The 20,434-nt window shown below is 38.6% G+C and overlaps 3 protein-coding genes and 1 long non-coding RNA gene across 10 annotated transcripts; 1 reads left to right on the forward strand and 3 right to left on the reverse strand.

The window, feature by feature from the left end:
• Positions 1-102: 102 nt before the first annotated feature.
• Positions 103-3,502, reverse strand: LOC107225090 (mitochondrial import inner membrane translocase subunit Tim23). Of its 4 annotated transcripts, none has more exons than XM_015665420.2 (5): positions 3,322-3,502; positions 2,397-2,646; positions 2,008-2,177; positions 1,678-1,795; positions 103-285 (listed from the first exon to the last, which is right to left on the reverse strand). In XM_015665420.2, exons 1-5 carry the CDS (start codon positions 3,356-3,358, stop codon positions 276-278), a joined length of 585 nt encoding a protein of 194 aa, XP_015520906.1. In that variant the 5' UTR covers positions 3,359-3,502; the 3' UTR covers positions 103-275. The 4 variants fall into 4 exon arrangements, with proteins under 4 accessions (XP_015520906.1, XP_046585895.1, XP_015520904.1 ...); XM_046729939.1 differs by lacking the exon at positions 3,322-3,502 and adding an exon at positions 2,742-3,131 and having other exon boundaries at positions 1,670-1,795; XM_015665418.2 differs by lacking the exon at positions 3,322-3,502 and adding an exon at positions 2,742-3,130.
• A 417-nt stretch (positions 3,503-3,919) lies between these two features.
• Positions 3,920-9,358, reverse strand: LOC107225085 (lipase maturation factor 2). The gene is made up of 10 exons (XM_015665413.2): positions 9,228-9,358; positions 8,564-8,747; positions 8,343-8,444; positions 7,588-7,781; positions 7,213-7,391; positions 6,739-6,988; positions 6,425-6,630; positions 6,065-6,305; positions 5,640-5,856; positions 3,920-5,551 (listed from the first exon to the last, which is right to left on the reverse strand). Exons 1-10 carry the CDS (start codon positions 9,319-9,321, stop codon positions 5,284-5,286), a joined length of 1,935 nt encoding a protein of 644 aa, XP_015520899.2. The 5' UTR covers positions 9,322-9,358; the 3' UTR covers positions 3,920-5,283.
• On the forward strand, positions 6,261-7,871 carry LOC124292904. The gene is made up of 2 exons (XR_006902861.1): positions 6,261-6,399; positions 7,223-7,871. It is a non-coding gene; the product is annotated as an uncharacterized LOC124292904 (long non-coding RNA).
• A 739-nt stretch (positions 9,359-10,097) lies between the features above and the next one.
• On the reverse strand, positions 10,098-13,329 carry LOC107225087 (trichohyalin). 4 transcript variants are annotated; one of them, XM_015665417.2, is made up of 3 exons: positions 13,030-13,329; positions 11,319-12,539; positions 10,098-11,137 (listed from the first exon to the last, which is right to left on the reverse strand). In XM_015665417.2, the coding sequence occupies exons 2-3, from the start codon at positions 12,503-12,505 to the stop codon at positions 11,128-11,130; spliced, it is 1,197 nt and encodes a 398-aa protein (XP_015520903.1). In that variant the 5' UTR covers positions 12,506-12,539; positions 13,030-13,329; the 3' UTR covers positions 10,098-11,127. The 4 variants fall into 4 exon arrangements, with proteins under 4 accessions (XP_015520903.1, XP_015520902.1, XP_015520901.1 ...); XM_015665416.2 differs by having other exon boundaries at positions 10,098-11,228; positions 13,030-13,327; XM_015665415.2 differs by having other exon boundaries at positions 10,098-12,539.
• Positions 13,330-20,434: the final 7,105 nt, after the last annotated feature.

Genomic DNA, 20,434 nt, shown 5'->3' on the forward strand with positions numbered 1-20,434 from the left:
AATCGATTTCACAGTTATGTTACATTATGTCGCTCACATGGCTTGATCCACATAGTCCGTGGCTTGATCCAATATTAGAAGAAAATATATTTAGTTTGAATATAAACGCAAATTACATTTTATTTACAAGTTTCTTTATTTTGTTTTATTATGGTATAGCTTATTTGAATGGACAACAAAACATTGTTGTCTTACAATGCATGGAAAAAAAAATTTCTATGTACAGGGCAGGGAGAAATCGATGCTAGTCTCTATATGGGCAGGTAGCCAATTGATCATTTCCGTCTATAAGAAAAATAAGAATCTATGTTAAACTTGTGAAGATTGATGAAAAGAAAATTAGATTCGAAGTCAACCAAGTGTGTAAATAATTAGAATTGAACGTAATTTCAGATATGTCAATTGTTAGTTGTAGCACCATCTTTTATGTTACATTAAGTATGAAAAATATGGATGAAGCCCATGAAGGATACAGAGTAGAAGCCAATCTCTAATGTGAAAATCGTGTATTTTATTTTTATGTTCAACTTAAATACATTTAATTCAAGTGACCTAGTTAAAATTAGCTAGGAAAGTTTTTAAACTGTAAAAACTCTTCAACCAGAGTCAAGTAAACAGAAAGCAAGGAGTATTCCGAACAAAATAAAATCGATACTTTTCAATCGAATTCAGCGGTACTGACACATTACTTCTTTAAATATCAAACCAGAAGTGAACGCCCATAACAGCATACTACATTTCAATTGGATTCATTTTATTACGAAGAGGAACGTTTTTCGTGGCAAGTAATGAAATATAATATGCAAGCTACTGTGCCAAGTATCGATGAAATTCAATAACAGTATTTATAAATTAGTTCAAGCCGCGTGTGCTACCAGAGATTATAAATAAACATCTACCGCATTGTGGAACAATTATCATTCTCATGTACACATCACGTTCACATCGCAGTAATTCAAATAGAAGTCGAAGAGTTTTACTGTGAATTATTTTATCATCATTTAGGTAAGGACCCTGTAATCAACAACGTACTCATTTCGATAGATTCATCAGACTGATTATTATTCGTTTCCCAAGGTGGATTTTTGAAAGAAACCCTATTACCGTCAGAAGCGTTAAGATGGATAAGCTTCAATATCTGAACTGTAGTAATTAAAATGTTTTGTAAATTAAACTATGTTTAGTATTAATGATTCAGGTAAACTGTAAAATGAATACATGTGGTAGTGGGTATACGAATATGTAATAAAATCACATGTATTTAAATAACTAATATATTTTCACTACTATCAGTTAAAAGAGCTAATGAGAATTGAGATTTCGTTTTTAAAATTGGCTCCAAATGACTTTGGGACATGCTACGACTGTTCCTGCTCAAATTTATTAGCCAAACAAAAACTCAACTCATTTTCATTACGACAGCTGATATTGTACAGCGACTATGACGTGAAAATCTTTCAAAACGGATGAAAATTAAAAAATTCAATTCCTATTCTTCAAAACAGTTTGTATGTATAATACTTGGAAAATTCTGATTTTTTGCACGTCAGAATTATACATTTTTCTCTGTATTAAGCTATTAGTCAAGTGCCCTCGAAATAACAATAAAATTTAAGAGAAGGATCGTTCGTAGCAAACAAGGTTGACTAAAGGTGAATTTGAGACACACACTCTTACGCCGGATTGATGCGTTGATGACTGATTTGTGAAAGTGTTTCCCGGTTATTCCATAGACAGTATGCTGCGGCTATTGCAAATCCAATTCCTCCTCCCGACGCACACTTCCTTAATCCAGCTGAAAATATTTATAATACCACCTTCATTGCGGTATGATACAAAGCCTCTATATTGATCGCTAATAAATGAATAATTTAAAATATCGTCAATAAATATTTAAGCAAACTCAAATGGAAATAATTTGTAGAGCACAACAATTGCACAATATGTTGGTAAATTGTTTTAACAGTAGTAAACCAAGTCCGCTGGGAATTGCAAATAAAGACGCACATGTAGATTTGAATAGCATTCCAGTGGCAGTCGCAGCTCCAAGAGTATTTATCGAGTCATCTGTTCCTCTAGCCCAAGAAAGTATGACTCCAAAGCCACTGTACATTACCGATATGACTCCTAATGTGTTTGCCAGTGACGAGCCATGCTTCATTACATGATTTATCAACCTAGAAAAGGAAATGATTGCGATTCAGATGTACGTATAATATGCAGTTTCAAATAATTCTTTCAACAAAACTATGGCGTTGTCCTAATCTTGCTGCATTTTCAAAATGTACAATCCTCAATACGCATTGAAACTAGATATGCCGAATGATTAATGAGTGTAGATGATATTATGATATTACACCATTTATTGTAAAGTATCCTATTACGTAATAACTCACTGTGTTCTCCTAAGGTTGCCAGTTTGTCCAGCTAAGGTTGTGGCTTTAATTCCTTTATAAAAACCAGAAGTGCCACCTAGGCCAGCGCCAATTATGCACGCAGCTCCAATTTGACTAAAGGCTAATTCAAGTCGACCTCGTTGTTTCACAGCTCCTTCAGGGAATATAAATTCCGGCTGGCTGGCAGGCAGGTAGCTTGGGTCAAAGTTCAAATATGGACTAAGAGGTGCCAATCCTGGTTGTGAGGTGACTGAAATATTGACAGCAACAAGTTTGGTATTAATTAAATACATTCCCAAACTGTAAGCAATGTAAGGAATTTAACAAGGTAACCAAACCAAATACCCTGAGAAGACAATGTATTCTCTGTAGCGGAAGGTGTAGCCTTTTCCTTATCTCCCAAGATCTTAGCATGAAAATCATTGATGATTGATGTCATGACAATTTCTATGGTGAGAATGATGTCAGCACGATAAATTGCAACTATACGCTATGTGCAAATATCGCGTACTGATGGTGATATACCGAGACTTTAGAGTACATACTAATATTTGTCAATGTCATTGCTGAATTGTACGTAATTTCGATGTTCTCGATTTCGCTACGACAGTCTAATGACAGTGGTATCGCGTCTGTTATTGCATAATTGTTTCACGTGGGGAGTAGACTTCAGACCCATAGAGTTGGAGGAAAAGTGAGGTTATGCGACGATACTAAGATGTTGGTGAGTGATCATCGGCGTATTTATACGCCTCTAAAGAAGCAGTGAGACAATACATAATATGAGATCGAACAAGCACAAAGATTCGACGAATCTTGACTCGCTTTTAACGTTTTATAGACACGTACACATGCACTCACTGAAAGTTCGGAATAATGACAAAGTTTGTCATGATATGGCAACACGACATTACTTCAAATTTACCTGAATTTTGCGAGTTGATGTCACGTAAGTCAATCATTTTCGTGTGGATTTAATTGTTTTATAGCTAGCCACGAATAAACGAGAGCAACTACGCTCCCTGATCATTAGATGCGAATTTTGCAATGAATGACCGGGTTGCGTGCTCAATCTGTGGATCGAACTCGACAATCCATTAACATGTTGAATTGTTACCAACATTGAAATACAGTTGGTACTAGTAGAGCCTGAAGTCAGGCTTGTATGTACATACGTGACATGCGTGAAACATGTGAGATAACGAACGTACGCATTGTCAGCAGAGGTTTCTCTCTGTTGTCCGTCGTGTCAGTGTTCGCAACCCTGCTTCGAAAATACTTAATCGTATTGTGTCAAATTCCATTGAATTCCAGTAACCTAGAGTATGTATTCTCCAGCAGCAGACTCTCAGTTCCAGCTTGAATAGTATTATACATTGAAAACAGATTTGGCGAAGAAATTGAATCGGGAGATATCGAACCTGGTGACCCAGACTTCGGTAAGCGTTGCCGGTTTTTAAATCAACTCATAAGAATATAATTATCACTGATCTTTGATGATTACACATGACAAAGTAATGAAGTGTACTTCAGGTATTTTCTTTATTTCGTCGAATTTACATAAGGCGTATAGAAGACTTGGGATTATTTTATCTTTTTATTATTTAGTCTTTCAGTTTTATAAAGCAAAGTCATAGAACACATTTGAAATGAAAAATGCATAATTAATAAATTCGTAGTACAAAAGACAAAAAAATTCCTTGAATGTACTTTTATTTTTTTTAACAACGCGTTAGTAATAATCGTGAGTAATATTTAAATTGAAAGAAAAATCCATATAAATAGCTATTACTTAAAAGATTATGGGATAATAGTAAAAAGTAAATTAAATAGGACGAGCTAGAATGAACGTTCACATTGTTTTCTGGACACGTACATATACTAAAATATTGGAAAGACAATGTAAAACACAATTAAAAAAAAAAAAAAAAATAGATACAAAATAAACACTAGTATCATAACAAAGTATTAGTTCACGAAATCTATAAATAATCACTGTAAGTTTTCAAAAAGTCATAAAATACAGATCCAAATGGATCGGTGATATTTCACTGATAACTAATTGAATTCTTCCATGTAGACTTATAATTCTGTCATTTTTAATTATGAATGGATCTGTGGTCCAATCATCACGTACTTAATTTTATATAGAAATCAGATAACGCAATTAGTAGACAAAGACAAGTCTGCACAACTATATGGATCGCCTGTAGATATCTTACTTGTTGGTATTTTAGAAGTAATGAAATGCGTTTTAATGACATTCACAGGAATGCCAGAAAATGAATTTCACGTACATAATTATAAGTGGAATGAACTTTTCAAAAATTGATTTCAACCAGAATTTAATTATGAATAATTAAGTAGAAATGAGTACAAATTTAAGAATCATATTTCAGAGAGCCTCGATACAGACACTTTATATCCAGTTGGGATTACTAAAAATATTTCACCTACATTTTAGACCGTTTACGTTATAACTACACCGTCCAAACTTCAACAAATAGGTACATCATCCGCATGATTGTATAGTTTACATTGTCGAACAGAAGAATATAATCTCCTCAACAAATGGTGTTTAACTAAATAATCACCACTTTCATAACGTTATTTGGTAGTTGACATTTTCTTGCAAAAAGTATGCATGCTATGTAAACAAGTACAGTAAATAGCCTCCACGCTAAATTATCCGTTTATACGATATTAACAAATGTGGAAGTCTTTTCAGCTTTTGTATGATGATAATTGTGTCGTGTATAACATCAATTCAATAGTGTCTAATTTCGTTACTTCTATTCAGACCTGGAATCCACATGGGACTTTTGCAATATACGGTATTAGTATCAACAACTTTTCAAATTAGACAAGGTCAATTGATCAACATGATTTAGTGTTTCACCCGATTATAACCGCTCATAATTATTGCACATCCCGCAGTAAATACACTCCATAAAAGGAGACTAGCTTCTACTCTTCCTACGACAGCTCTCAGGCTGTCTAGAATTAATTTCAAAGATGGGTTCACACTCTGCTCATCAGGCTTGTCTTGGATGATCTTCATTTTTGATAAATACTCCAATAGTGGTGGGTGATCTTTGCTGAAGATCGGGAAGTATTCGCCAATCTTCTCCCTGGTCCACCAGGTCGAACTGTGTCTAACATACGAGAATTTTCAATTAGGTATTACTAGGAACTTAGAAACCTCCTGTGAGCAACACGCGAGTAAAGATAATGTCCTCGTACCTTTGACTCCATGGGGTGTAATGATAGTGGTAGAGGCTTGCTTTTATGTATTTAGGCGGGCTGTCTCTGAACGGATTCTGAGCCTGATTAATAAGTGCCAGTACTTCCGGTTGTCCCGACAAAAGTCTATAGGCTAATGACATTAACCATGGGTTTTGATGGTATGTTCCTAGTGCAGCAAACCACATTTGCCAATCTAGACGAGGCTGATGTGGTGCTATAAAAAATGACCATGATCGGTTAATTATTGAGCTCAACATTGAAAGCAAATTTGCTTGTTACTTCTCAACGGAAAATGTTACCAAATAACTAAAGACTTGAATTGATATCTACGTCTGTTAACTGTTACAGCGGCAAGAATATGTACTATTTTACTTTTTAAATACTCAACATGCCTGCCACTGCAGATTCGTTTTTCAACTTACCAACAAAAGGTAAAGAATTATTGACATTTCCTGGCTTGTATAAGAATTCATATTCTCGCCAAGGTCCGTCTATGCTGTTGCTTCCTTCTATAACAACTTCTGGTCTTCCTCCCACTCCTGTCATTCGTCGGAATAATCCGTAACTATTAACCAGATGGAGATGATCTACGTCTGAATGCATATGCTTGAGTAGACTTGGGACTGTAGAATTGTGTGAAGAATGGAGCGTGGCGTACGGCACCTGTGAAGAAAAATCAATAAAAAAACGTTGAAAGAGAATCCTGACATCGTTTTGGGATAGAGAGCAAACACAGGCATAGCTGCAGAATTATAATGTGTAGTATAAATTGTTTTACTTACAACACTAATGCCAAACAGGTACACAATATTAAGAGTGTAAATAATGGTGGTAAAAGTGCTGAGTAATTTGCTACCAATTCCTTGCACAGATAAGATTGAATAGGTGACAGCCTCAGCTACAACAAATCCAAGGGATGCTAAACCCATGTAAATAGAGATCGGAACCACAGTGGCTAGAGCACGATCAAACTGCTCTTTTGTAAATGCTGAAATCCAACATTTTATTTTACAATATTGTTGTTGATTAATTTTATTCGAGCTTCGAGACTGTGGTAAAATATAAAAGTACATTTTCTGTCAATCTCATTGCTTACCGATCTTAGACTCAATGGTAAAATCTTCGGTTATTTTCAAGTTGTAGTACACGTATGTTCCATATATCACAGCAGCGTATACGAAAAGACAGACAACTGTTGAGAAGTAATCAACGAAATCGGATTGACTGCTTTTTGCTTTCTTCTTGTAGAAGAATTGGTCGTCCAATAAAGATATAGAGAGGCAGATCGTTAACAGATTGAAGAAATTGTAATTTCCCGTAGCGATAATATTCACTTGCAGAAATACCTGGGTTTAAAATATAATTATTACAATTTATACATGTTAGTGACTCTGTTTCAACTACTTTATCCATTTATAACGGTCGCCCTGGGCAAGCAATAAGTCCGTTTCTTTGAAATCTAGCATACAAAAGACTACTTTGTGTATAATCTTTAAATTTGCAGGAAAAACGTGAAATGCTAAACAGAACTCGTTTAAGTAAAAAATTATTTTGTTGCATGTATGCTTACTTGCAAGTAGAAGGAAGTGATGCGAACTTTTCTATTTGGGAAGAAGAACAGAAACGGTATTGCGAGCTCGAAAACGTTTGCTCCTACAGTGGTTAAGCGAAGAAACCATGCCGGTAGATGATGAGCATACCAAGCCAAGGGAGTAGGAATGCATTGTGACTCAAAATGCACGTTCAAGGCTGGAAAACAACAAAATAAGTCACGGTTAATTTGTTTGGCGAACGCTTGTGGCACGAGAACACTCTTGAGGGTCTTATCCCTTTGCTACGATATTAAATAATGAGAAATAAAGTATGAGCAGCAGCTGAAGCTGCAAGTCTAATTTATTGTGCTCAATATCACGTATACGATAGTTCAAGTGAAAAAATCACATACCCTCCAAACCCCACCACGTCGGACAGCCAGAAGTTAGCTTTACAACACCGCTGGAAAACATCAATCGAAAGAGTAGCCAACGAACTGCCCAAAATGTCAATGCCGTAGATGGAGTGCTGGATTTTCCTCGGCGGGGGTACCAGAAGGGTGCAACAATAGTGCACAAGAATCCAGCTTCGAGAAGAAGAACATCCCTGTAAATAAAAGTTATTTCAGAGAAAAAAAAAATTTAACATTATCAGATGACAAATCTTAAAAATTGAATAAATATGATTGTTCTGTCATTTCAGTTTCTACTATAGAAAGTAACTCTTTTAGCTAAAAAATATTCAAAACTGATGATATAGGAAAGAAAGTGACGAATTAGATGAGAAATAAAGAAAGCGATGATATCTTTTGATAGATTGGCAAGTCCAATTCATCTCGTTAAAAATAGACATGATATCGGAAGCATACAGATTTTATTTGTAAAAATAGTTGCACTCATTGGTGAGCAGTAACCTTGACAAACACATCATTCGATACTCTGGTCAAGTGTTGAGTGTCAATACGATTCTCGAGTTACAATTTCATGTAGACTGTCCTGTTCAGGCCTCCCATCAAGCTTATGCAATATTTCTTGGGTTTTATTTCAATACATATTTGAAAGTATACCTGACCGACTAGCCTTGGATTTTATTTAGAAAGCATTATAAAGTGAATAAAGCTTGATTGGGATGTTCAGCTCGTGTTAAAATGTTTGAAAAAAATCTCACCACTGAAACAACATGAAAGTTTGTCCAACTTGATAAAGGGAGTAGTAGAGAGACCATAATCCAGCAAAAACTGGAGCAGTGCAAAACCTTTGCGATATAAATCTGAAAAACAAAAATACAACCTTCATAAAGTAGCAGAGACGGATCTTAAGCTTTTGCGGAGCTTTAGAAGACTTGAATTGCCACTTTGACCAATAGAAATCAACAAAGTCTTATTTTACCCAGTAAATGAGAGAACAATCCCAAGTATCGCCAATACATCGAGCATATACTCCGTATTTAGGCTTATGTATGGTGCGAGCCAAAGCAAAGTTGGCTTCTGTTTTATTCTTTGCGACAAAGTGTTACCACCCCTCAAGTCGAGTTGCGCCTTGGCTGGTAAGACTCCGTTATTGCCATATAACCCTATTGAGGAAAATAAGTTTTGTTTTAATGTTTAAACAATTAAAACTATCAGCTCCTTCGCAGTCATTATAATTACAGGTATTTCAAATTCAGAGACACAAAACGTTATTTTTCAATCCAGTAAGAGAATAAACAATTGAATTTGCTTAGTATCAGAATTGCATGAAAAAAAATTGTCAGCAAGTGCCTATAAATTACGGTGATCGTGTTTTTTTTTTCGGTCACTTAAAACGAACAGATAAAACGAAGGCGTTATTTTTCCTGCAACTGGAATCCGTCGTTTCGGTAAGATAAAAACTTAGTTCACACCCGGCCTAATTACGGTAAAAGACAATTGCGGCTAATGCCGCCTACTGAAAATATGGGGAGGTCTATTAGAATGGGCATGAATAGTTAACAAGCGAATAATTGTAAGATTGTCTTGAACGAGGTCTAGGATCAACCGGTGCTATTAATGGGATAAAAATAAGCCGTTCTTACCTGGGATTTGGATGTAGAAGCTGAGAAATGCGAATAAGTAAATGATGCATATACCTCGCAGGAATAAATTGCGGGTATACCGAACCTCTCCCATTGTTTTCCTTCTTTTTTTATCGAACCCGTACGTGTCAAAAAATTGGCATTTATTGAATAATTATCGGTGAAAAGGAGACAGTAAATTTTGATTAGGAAGAGCAGCCACGAGTCCACAATCTGCTGTTACAATTTGTTACTGGAACTGGGGAGGGAAAGAAAACGCCAGCGATCCCGGCTGGCGTCACTCAGGGATCCAATCAAAAGACGGCAGATATGTCGGCGAGAAAATTTCATCTACGTGCTCCGCTTGTTATTCAAATTTCAAGCGTAAAATGCGGATTCGATTTTCAATCGCGGCTGCGACGCGAGGCCCTTTAATTGCAGAATTTAACAGACTGTCTCGCATCGGTGACAGAATTTTTTCTAAGTAAGCAATATATATATAAGCCTGAAATACGAACGAAGTGTGAACGCAGCTTTAGATCGTCCGTCCTGTTTTTCTCCTTTTATACAGCCACGTCTTTTCTTTTGATTTGTTCTTTCGTTAGGGCCTGCGTATCCTCAACCAATCGTTCTGCTTTAAAAATCTGGGAAACTATTTGAAAAATTCATTCACCACTCACCAGTAAGATTCGGAAGTTGAAAATACATTCATTTGATTTTAGGCATAGATAGGAATGATCTATCAATGATCAAATTCTATGTCGCGTTTAGCTGTGCTGGTTTTTTTTTTCCTAAACCAAGTACAACGTGCTGTTTGGTAATTTATTCATCTATAGGCTTAACGAGGAAATAGAAAAAAAAAAAAACAAAGAACAACGATCAGCACGGCCGACAAATGATTTGACTCATTTATTTAAAAAGGATTTAACTCTCGAACTGTTTCTAATAATAATTAATAACCATCGGCAAACTCATTGTAATGTATGGTTTACGAAAGTACATAATCACTCGTTGTCACAACTGATGCAATGTATAATTATAACAATACAAATGTATGCGACAAACTTATCGTTATACGTATATACTGATATATGTATGATGTATATGTATATTTTATATAATATAATATGTATAATATATAAATATTAAATGCAGTGGTCAAAGACCACGGTATAACTGAAGTAACAACGAAAAGTAATAATCAAAGTTCATCAACTTGAACAAAATTATTATACACGCTGTACAACTGTTTCCAGCTATAATTCTTTGTTGGTAGTACAAATTTTATCGAAAAACTAGAGTATACAGTAGCTGTCTACCCATCTACTGCTTAGTTTTCCTTTACGATTTCACTACTTTGCTAAAGTACGAATTTTCTCAAAACTTCTGAGCTGGGTGGACATCGATCACGTCTTATCATTGACGCTTAAAAGTTTAGATGTGGGTACCAGCCGCTCTAAATTCAAGCTCAACTAATTAATAAATAACTGTCATTGTTTGTTAAAGACTAATTGTCGCTGTGGAAATAAGAAATATACTGGTGGAACGAAGTTTGTTCCAGTCACCAGCAAAATAAACTCTAAGCCCTAAATTCTCTAGAGCAAATTTCAAAGTTCTTTTTATCGCTCGTATTTAATTTTCATTCGTGGATCCATCCAGACGTTAACAACTGGCTATAGATCGAGTGTTTCGATTATGAAACATGGAAACATTAATGGTCGTTGCACCTTTGCGTCGTTCGTTCAATCGAACGTGAAATAAACCGTTAATAGTTTACTCGATACACGCTAAGCTCTGGATTCTATATACGCGTGCCGTGCATATGTATACTAGATTCGTTGGGCCTAAGTAATGCGACGAGTTCATCCGTTGTTTTGGGACTGAGGCTCGATGGTCTGCTCTCCGATATGAACTGGCTGGGTCAGCGTATTCTGAAACCACATCATCCAGTTGCTGAGATAATGGCTCCCCAATTGGTTATCGGGGTCATCCCTCATCTGCACATTGTTCAACTCCTCAAAACTGCGAACGGTTTGAAGTTCAGTGAAATTGCTCACAGAATGCCCACCATGCGTTCTTAATTCCCGTTTTCTAAGAGCGTCTTTTACTAACCTTTGTCTGCGTTCCTCTTCGGTTTCAATTGCAGACCTGGTGAACCTCATTTCCCTTGCTCTTAGGGCATCCTTTCTCAATCTTTCTCTCCTCTGGTCTTCCGACTCCTTTGAATACTGATTCAATCTAGCTTCTCGTCGTTTCGCAGACTCTCTGTTCAACCTTTCCCTTCTCTGTTCCGCAGTTTCGTTTGCGTACAAAGTCAACCTTTTTATCCTTCTCCGTTCCGCCTCTCGGTCCAATCTTTTTCTCCTCTCTTCAGGCGTCTCGTTGTACATTCTGTACTCTCGTTTCCTCGCCGCCTCCGCATCTAGTCTTTTTCTCCTCTGTTCAGGAGTCTCGTAATACATTCTCATTTCCCTTCTCTTAGCAGCCTCTTTAGCCAGCCTCTGCAGTCGTTCCTCCTCCGTTTCTTCCTCGTAAAGTTTTCTCCGCTTCTCTCTCATGCACTCCGCTTTCCTTCTCAACCTCTCTCTGTAATCCTGACGCGGCTTACCCTTCCTTCTCAATCTCCTCTTTACCTTTTCTGAACTATTTACTTTTCCCTGAACGTTACCTCTGTAACGTTCGTTCAAAACACGCGTCCTTCCTTTTCTCTTTGTAGCTGGAGCAGTCTCAGCCTCGACGTCCAATGGCTCTTCTGACCTGTCTTTCTCACCTTTCGAAACTCTCAACTCAAGTTCAGTGCTACTTGTGTCCTCCTGGTCTATGCACAACCATTCCGAGCTGTAGATACCGTTCCCTTCTCTTTTAACATTTAGGCTCAAACCATCCAAAAAATCAGGAACGCTGTAAGGGATCGTTTGCAGTCTGTCGTCGTTGTCGATAAAGACTTCGGTCGCCTGGCTCATTCGTCTTTGAATTTCTTCATTAATTATATCTGGGTGCAAAGCTCCCAATGTTATAGTTTCGGGCAAATTATTAGCCAACGTACGCACGACGTTATGCTCCAGAGCATTGAAAGTCAAACTCAAAGTCTCTAGATCATCGGCGTTATTGCAAATAGTAGTTTCCAATTCGTGAATCAACGAATGTCCCTCTTTTATTTCAATCGCACACAAGTTATTCGCCTCGCATATCACATCTATGTCATTCGATTCAGATTCCTGATCTTCGACCTTAACGCATACAGAAATAAGGCCCAATGATGCGTCGTCTAGTTGAACATCGGGTTGATTTATTTCCATCTCCCCGCGACCTCGCAATTAGTCCAGACAATTCCTGCAACACGAACAATACTACGTATACGGATGTTTGACAGAAGACAGCCGTTTGTACATTCCCAAGAGTAGACAGAATGAAAACATATCCCCGCCTCTGTATGTATTACAGTATAAAGATGAAAATTCAGATTACACCAAGGATGAGATATCAAAAATTGAAGGAATATTTTTAGAGAAATATCACGCAGCGTAGTAAACATATTGCGCAATATTTGGGCATGGAAATTATTGGTTTTCTTGTACTAATGACAAACCTGCGTAAAGCTAATGTGTCGGCTAGAAATAGAAACGCGTTGGCCATGAAAAGGCGATATTTCGGAACTTGGTAACGTGTGGATAGAGTGTGGCAAGAATTTGGGAAAAATACAGAATTTCAACGTCGATCAATAAAGAGGTTGTACAAAGGACAGACGCATCCAACGTCAATCACGAAAGTGAAGGAACGAGGGAGACAAAAAAAAAAAAAAGAAGGAAAAAGTATCCCCCACCTGCGTATCGTCTGCTTCACTTGTGACAGCTGATTTTAAGATGGCGCCGAGATGATCGCGAGCTTGTTTACGGGTATTTGGTACGCGCTAAGCGTGACTCCGCCTGTCCGACTCATCAGCACCTCTTGTCGATCACATTTTGCGGTTGCGTATGCTCAACGATATGAGCAACGACCCCCCGGTTCCCGGTTCGCGACGAAAATTATAATCGAATCAACGGTACCGAACTGCCTCGCCGCATACACGTCGCGTCATCGCTAAAGATGGCATCCACTCCATTTTCATTCCCCAATCGTCGCGGCAGCTATAACAAAACTCGTTCCACTACACCTTTCGGAGCTGCGCATGCGGCCAATCTGTGCATGAAGTCACGCATTCCGTTGAATAAAAAGAAATGATTCTTTTAATTGTGCGATTTTATCACTAGATAATCTCTGCGATATCCATTTGGCTTAATACCCGAGCTTATGACAGCTTCAGAGAGCGTTTTTAAAATCGAAATATCGAGGACTTACTTTGGAGGGAGAAAAAAATATTTTCTCTGCAAAATGAGACTCGTCAAATTTCTGTCCAATATAAAATTCCCTCGAAGAGACTCGACTCGGACTCGCTCCCTATTAACGCTAACCGTGTATACACTCGTGTATGTCCGGTTGCCTGTCGAAAAAATCATCTTGCGCGAAGAACGATGAATTGTACGAGTACAGGGTATAGTTATGATGATTTTATATAATAATTATCACAATGAAAGAGGATTGCCGTCGATATTTTGATGTAGTACAGCGCAACGGGGTTGAAATTAGTCGTGGAGAAACGGGTGACGTGAGCCTTCAAATTCTTTAAATTCTCGGTTGCAAGAGACGGCGTGAAATACACGGTCGCAGGCTTCCGTAACGTGTAGATACGGTGCGTCAGTATTCGTGTAGGGATCGTGTATGGTATACCTGTGTAGTATGGGAGGATCGAGGAGTTCCTTAAGAGCTTCATCCGGAGGACCCGTTTTTGTCCGAGAGTCCACGCAGGGGGCTACGTGCGCTGATAATTAAGACATTTCCATTTAGAGTTGACGTCAACTGACGTGTAGACGAGCGAGCTTCTCTTCCCAGCTACACGTTTTCGGCTCGTCTTCGATTCGGCAAAAAAAAATAAATAAATAAATAAAATAAAAATCAATCATTATGTATCGTATTTACAATTAATGGTATACGTATATAGCTGTATCAATACATGATCGAAGGGACGATTCTCGGAATGCTTGGGACGTTCCTCAAGAAAAACTTGCTTCTCGTGGGATCATGTCCATTAAGTTATTTATCATTTTCTAGCGATAATACCTGCATCGGTATAGCTTTCAATTTTCTTATCAATACTCGACTTCACAGATCATAATTTCAGCTGATCGCGAGGAATATCGATGTAAGTGTTTAACTTTTCGCGTGTAGCGACAAGACCACAAATCATACGAAAATTATGATTTGTGATTTATACGTATACACGTAGAGCCTCTGATAACACAGTCTACGCTGATTATACGTACGACGGAGATGAGCAATTGCAAATTGGCAACCAATCAGACAGGTATATTGCGCGACAAATGCTGCCCTGTAAGCAATAATATCCAACTCATAATACGGCGATTCTCTTGCTGCTCTGGCAGTTACAGTTATACAGCTCTAACTTAACGCCAGCGACAGGTGGTAGTGATACAACAGTAGCCAAGCAGCACAGTTTTACACCCTGCGAAGTTTGCACAGACCGCTTAATCTTGTATACGGAGTCTGATAAAGCTTTTATAAATCACTCTAAGAGCCGCGTATTTTCTTGCTGTTTTTTTCGATTATAACCATTTGTGAATTTTTAAGTCGTTAGTACTTTCCCATGATCAACGATTAGAAACGAAATTTTATACATATTACAGGTATGTGGTTGAAGATTAAGTGTGTCAAGCAGGTGTCGCGACGGCGAGAAATCGAGCACTTACCTACATAATGACGAGGCTCTTTGGGGCGCAGGATTTGATCGGTTTTAGAAATCTTTTTCAAGTAGTCGTACGTTACGAACGACAAGCAGCTGCAGTCGGCGTTGGCCCAACAGCGTAAGAAATTATTGCGGTGCCATAAAAGTACAGAAATCGTGATTGCCGGCGTAGTATTACGGATAATTTCTAGATGAGTTTTCCCCTCGCGCTCGGTTAAATGACTTTGAATCGGTATCGGCTTCGTTACGGGGAGTAATCCACGATTGTCAATCAGCATTCCTTGGGTAGTAGTAGGTGATGGAAATCAATGTTTAACGTTACAATAATTCATTCGAGCTGCAGGGGCATTTATAATTTACGACCGGTGAGCGGTTATTTTATTCTCGCTGTTGGACTACCAAAGATTTCACGAGGGCAGAACAAGCCTGGCGGAATGTTGGCAGGTTCTTATTCCACTGACAAAATCATTAGGGGACTAAATCCAATAAAGGGCCTGTCGGCAACCGACCATAAGTAAACATTCTCCGGAAGATGACCGGCTGCATCGTAATCGCCCCATCAATGATATCGCGGACTCGTTCCTTATTCAACCCACGACACCGCTCGCATTTGCCTCCGAAAATATTAAGACCCGTTTGAAACTCGCCTCAATTATTTCCGTCATTTTTCTCCCCTCTGTTTGCAGAAGAGAGGTAGGAGGGAAAAAAAAATTAAAAAAATAAAACAATTAACAATAAACAAGTACAAGCTCAAACTTCTTGCATTAACCGCACCTATTATCGTATTGTAGAAATTATACCCGAGCGAAGAAATAGCGTGCGCATTAAGGATACAAGGCGACAATCTGTATAATCATTTCAGGATTGATCGTAAGCTGTGCGTAGGATCCATGGAAGTAAGATCGGAGCATCGAGCATCACGCGACTCCCGAATACAGATCCTTGGGGAAGACTGCAGGGAACTGCAAGCGTCTCGATCGCGATGAAAAGAGCAAAAGGAACCACGTATTTCTACCGAGTAAGTGAGTAATGGATATCTTTATTATCGTGGAGAGTCGTCGACGGGGTGAGTCTGCGAGCTGGAATCGACGTCGGCGCAGCAAATATGTACCCCCGGACTTGGACTCGCAGGACTTGGACTTGAAGAGGACTCCGCTCCAATTGGTCGTCCAACATAAATATTTATGAAAACGATATATTTATACGCGGACGACAAGTCCGATGGTTAAAAAGTTGAGAGATTTATTGGGCCGCGTCTTTCACTCGACAACCATTTCTGATTCTACCTCGACAGATATATGTATATACCCAACATGACGAGGACCGATTCAGTCTTAACCCGGCTGTATTAGGTATAATTTATGCATCTTGTTGCTTGTATACACACAATTTTCATTACCCTTACTTTTATCCCACTGCTAATCTAGGCCCGGTGCTTAATTATTATAACTACACTGATCAAAGGAACTCTCCTTTTTATGCGTCGAATTGTAATTGTCGTAACAGTACTTGCAGATATTGATCTTCTATATGGCGGAACCTTGACAGATTTGCACTTTTGCCACATTCTGCTGCATTATACCTTATTATAGGTACATAGATATATGTACGTTTATTATTATGTGGGGAAATCCCGTCGAGACTTTGTTAGATGTAGAATTCCCGGTACTTTCGCGATAGAATGGTTACATTATAGCCACGTTCGTTTTGATACATAGGCGAATTACTCACCAAGATCCGTGATCGAATTGAGCTTCATTTGCACACGAAACGGTGAAAGGTGGATGGAAAGAAATAAATACTCGTAATTTGACAAACTTAAAAGTAAACAATAATAGTGAATATGCGACTATAGGCAAATAAAAGGTAATCAGAAGCGGAAAAGCGCCAAAGAAATGACGTGTAGTCATGCTATTATTATTATACAATAAACGCTTTCGCAAATATACTTGTGACTCTGCACAACAGGCGAGAGTTGAGATATTCTCGTAACGGTGCTGGAGATTGCAGTTAAAGAATTCTGCTCCTTTTGTAACGGAGTATATACTTGGCTGCTTGGTAAAATGATTCATGTGACGGAAGATTTGCTATGTTCTTTGCAGGCAACTGCACCGGGTTGCGTGAGTTCAAACTTCGCGATGAATCCAGCGGCTGGTTCTCGAGGCCTGGTGTTCGCTGTTCGTACATCATGGTGGTGCGGTGGTCGAGGTGAGTACCGATTAACGGAAGTCAAACCCACCGATTCAAGCATATATCACCCGACTAATGGTATGAGGACGTATGCGCCAATAAGGGTGAATTTGGTGGTTGAAGGGCGTATGATTTTATTTTTCGATACAGAAGCACTCAAAACGCATATCTGCACTAAAATTGGTCGAAACAATTGATACAGAATTGTGAAAGGGTTTACGTTTGGTGGATTTCTCACACTTGTAAATAGTATAAGGTTGCATCGACCATTTTTTTGTTCTTTTCGTAAACGCTTTAAAAACCTTTGAAACGTATGGATTCGTCGATTTCGAGAAGAATGTTTGAATTACTTTATTTACTATAAGAATAATGTCAAACTTAACGGTATAAGGTCGTATGTGGGCACAAACTCCATTAGTGAACGTGATCATATTATGGGTATAACCAACAGTACTTACGACTTTTTATCGTTAATTGATGCATTTTTCGCGCACGGACAAAGGGGAAAAAATATGCCTTTTTACCTTTGCGCGTGGTGAAAGATCGTATAATGGCTCTCACCTACTTATCTCGTTAGATACGCGATGTATGAAAAAATCGAAACTTTCGGTATTTCACGATTAAACTATAATATTTTGACTGTCGAGTCTTTCGATTGCTCCAAGAAACTATCCAACATTTCTTATACATTCGTTTTGCAATGTGATAATTTAGTAATATAAGATTATATTTCACATAGATACTGCAAGACTGGCGCCAAGCGTTGCGCATTTTTCTGCAGGCTACCGTTATTGATCGTTATTATTTCTCTTTCACCTGACCGTAGATAATAATTACACTTCGGGGAATTATTATGTCAGGGAGCATCGGTGTAGTTTAGAATTGAAATCACCGCACCTGTGCACCTTGCGATATAATATTGTAAAAAGGTACATATAGGTGTGTAAGATACGGTAGGACTGCACGAGCAGCCGCAAGATTGGCTTGCTGCGGCAGCCCTCTAGGAAACCAACAGAAAGTTCTCCTGCAGTTGAACCACAAATCTCTGCCCTAAACACCAGAATTAACGCTCGATGCTCCATTGTCCATCCGAGACGAGCTAAAGATCAGTAACAAAAAATATTCAATAGGATCTCGAACGAATTTCGTGTTTTCAGTTTAATACAGCCCCTAATACGCTGCAGCTCCTCGGTTTCCACAATACTATATTATCTTTTGTTCGATACCAATTTTTTTTTCCATCTCAGTTTTCCTTCGCGTGTTATACGTAAATACGTACTACTGTATATATGTATTATAATGTATAATACCTATAGCCACAATTCCTCAGTTTCGATAATTCGGCAATCGGAAAATCATAATCAATCTCACCAATTATATTCAAATTCGAAATTCAAACTCAAAGCAAACATCTGGGCCAGTGGTCCATTGCTTTTTATTTCTTTCCTTCAACCCCTTGACCCACCGTTTCCTTTTTTTCAGTTTTCTGAAAACAGAAATTTTTGGGGAAAGAATTCCATGACATTTCCAGGTTTTCCAAGATCTAAAACCTAGTTTTCCCTGACATTCTCCCAGTTCTGTAGTAAGTTACTAAGATCTATATCGTTCAGCTTATCGACTCTATATTCGGTTCAAATTCAATTCCAATTGAATAAAAATGTAATGTATAAAAAAGTCAGGTAAAGCCAATTTATTTTCTCGGCGAAAAAAAGTAAACTTGTTGCCTCAAACAATCATTTTTAATTCCCATGACGGAAAGCTGATATTTTCACTTCTCTTCACGAGCAAATTAAAAATACCCAGGCAATTCGAGGTTTTCCATGACCCCTTTTAAATCCCCCGACATTTCCAAGTTTTCCAGATTTTCCGAGTGTGTGGCCACCCTGCAAGACGGCGTCGGGTGACTGCAGGGTTTTCAACACCTCGTTTACGGTTCGGTCAGTACTGCTGCTACAAGATCGAGTAGTTTGCGGTCGTGTTAAAGACGGGCAAGTTCAGGGCTCTGAGTTGGGTAAGAATGAAGAGCGCGTACAGGCGATACTCTCGTAAAGTTTAATGCACCCCTCCATAAGTCATTCGAACAATGCCTTGGCATAGGTATTATTTCCTCCGCCTCCCTCGACGCCCCCGGGACTCGAACCATGGTCTATACGCCCCCCGTTCAGCAGTCCGCACCTCTTCGATCCTTTCAAGCTGACACTTGATGTATCATGTTGGCATAGGCGGAGCGGAGGGGGGATGCGATGGTCTCTGGATCTTGCAAAACGTTCAACGTTATGCTCACAGGTAACCTAGAAAATAACTGCGTGTCTCCCTTTTAAAAATTTCAGAAGAAATCTCATTTGTGATTCGGGATCGGCCATCTCCTAGCACGATTGTGCTTCTGAAGAATGTCTAATTTCTATTAGGGTGGCGACACCCGTTGAATAAACTTAAAATCAAAGTACTATGCGTTTGATTGCAGAAATCTAGAATCTCCGTAGCCGATCTTTCTTACCGACGCGGCCTGAAAATTGTCGCTAATTGTGATAGGTGCTGTGCTGGGAGATGATTGATTACTATTCGGTAATAAATCGTATTTAACGCTTGTGTTGTGATTCTTTAACATTGATTTGACTGTCTAATTTGTGTCCGTAAATTTACTCCGATTGGAAACAGTGCAGCAGGGGGATCTCGTCGCGTGATTTCGTTACAATGCCTAAACATTTGGACGGTGAAAAATTGCACTTCGGTTCGTGCGTAACGTTGGATTCTCCGTTTATAAGTACCGATAGGTATATTATTCCCGTTCGGCCGATATGCGTGTTGATTGTCTACCGTATTCGTATACGACGTGACGTACGTTTCGATAATAATCTAATTCTTGCTGAAATTAATATCGAACTTCTCCGAGAACCGCAAGTCAATCCTCGTCACGCAACAGGTATAGGTACACATGCATACGACTCTATATGCGTTGATTATTTTTAACTCTTTTTTTGTCTAAGGCTCAAATCGCTGGCAATGTGGGCCTAGTTTCGTTTGTCGGAGTTATATTTCATTGTGTCCACGATTCGACAGATTGCTGGGTTATTCAGCATTTCCGATATGCGTTCGTGTAATCGTGAAGAAACAAGTTTGAAAATAGAAGGAAATGCGATTGTCAAGTTTTTTTTCTCCAGATATCAACGACCTAACAACGTCGATTCTTCCGCGGAATCCTCCGCGGTCCGAATAAATAAAAAGTAGTCCCTGCCCG

This window comes from Neodiprion lecontei, chromosome 1, assembly GCF_021901455.1.
Source record: "Neodiprion lecontei isolate iyNeoLeco1 chromosome 1, iyNeoLeco1.1, whole genome shotgun sequence".
Classification (NCBI taxonomy): Eukaryota; Metazoa; Arthropoda; class Insecta; order Hymenoptera; family Diprionidae; genus Neodiprion; species Neodiprion lecontei.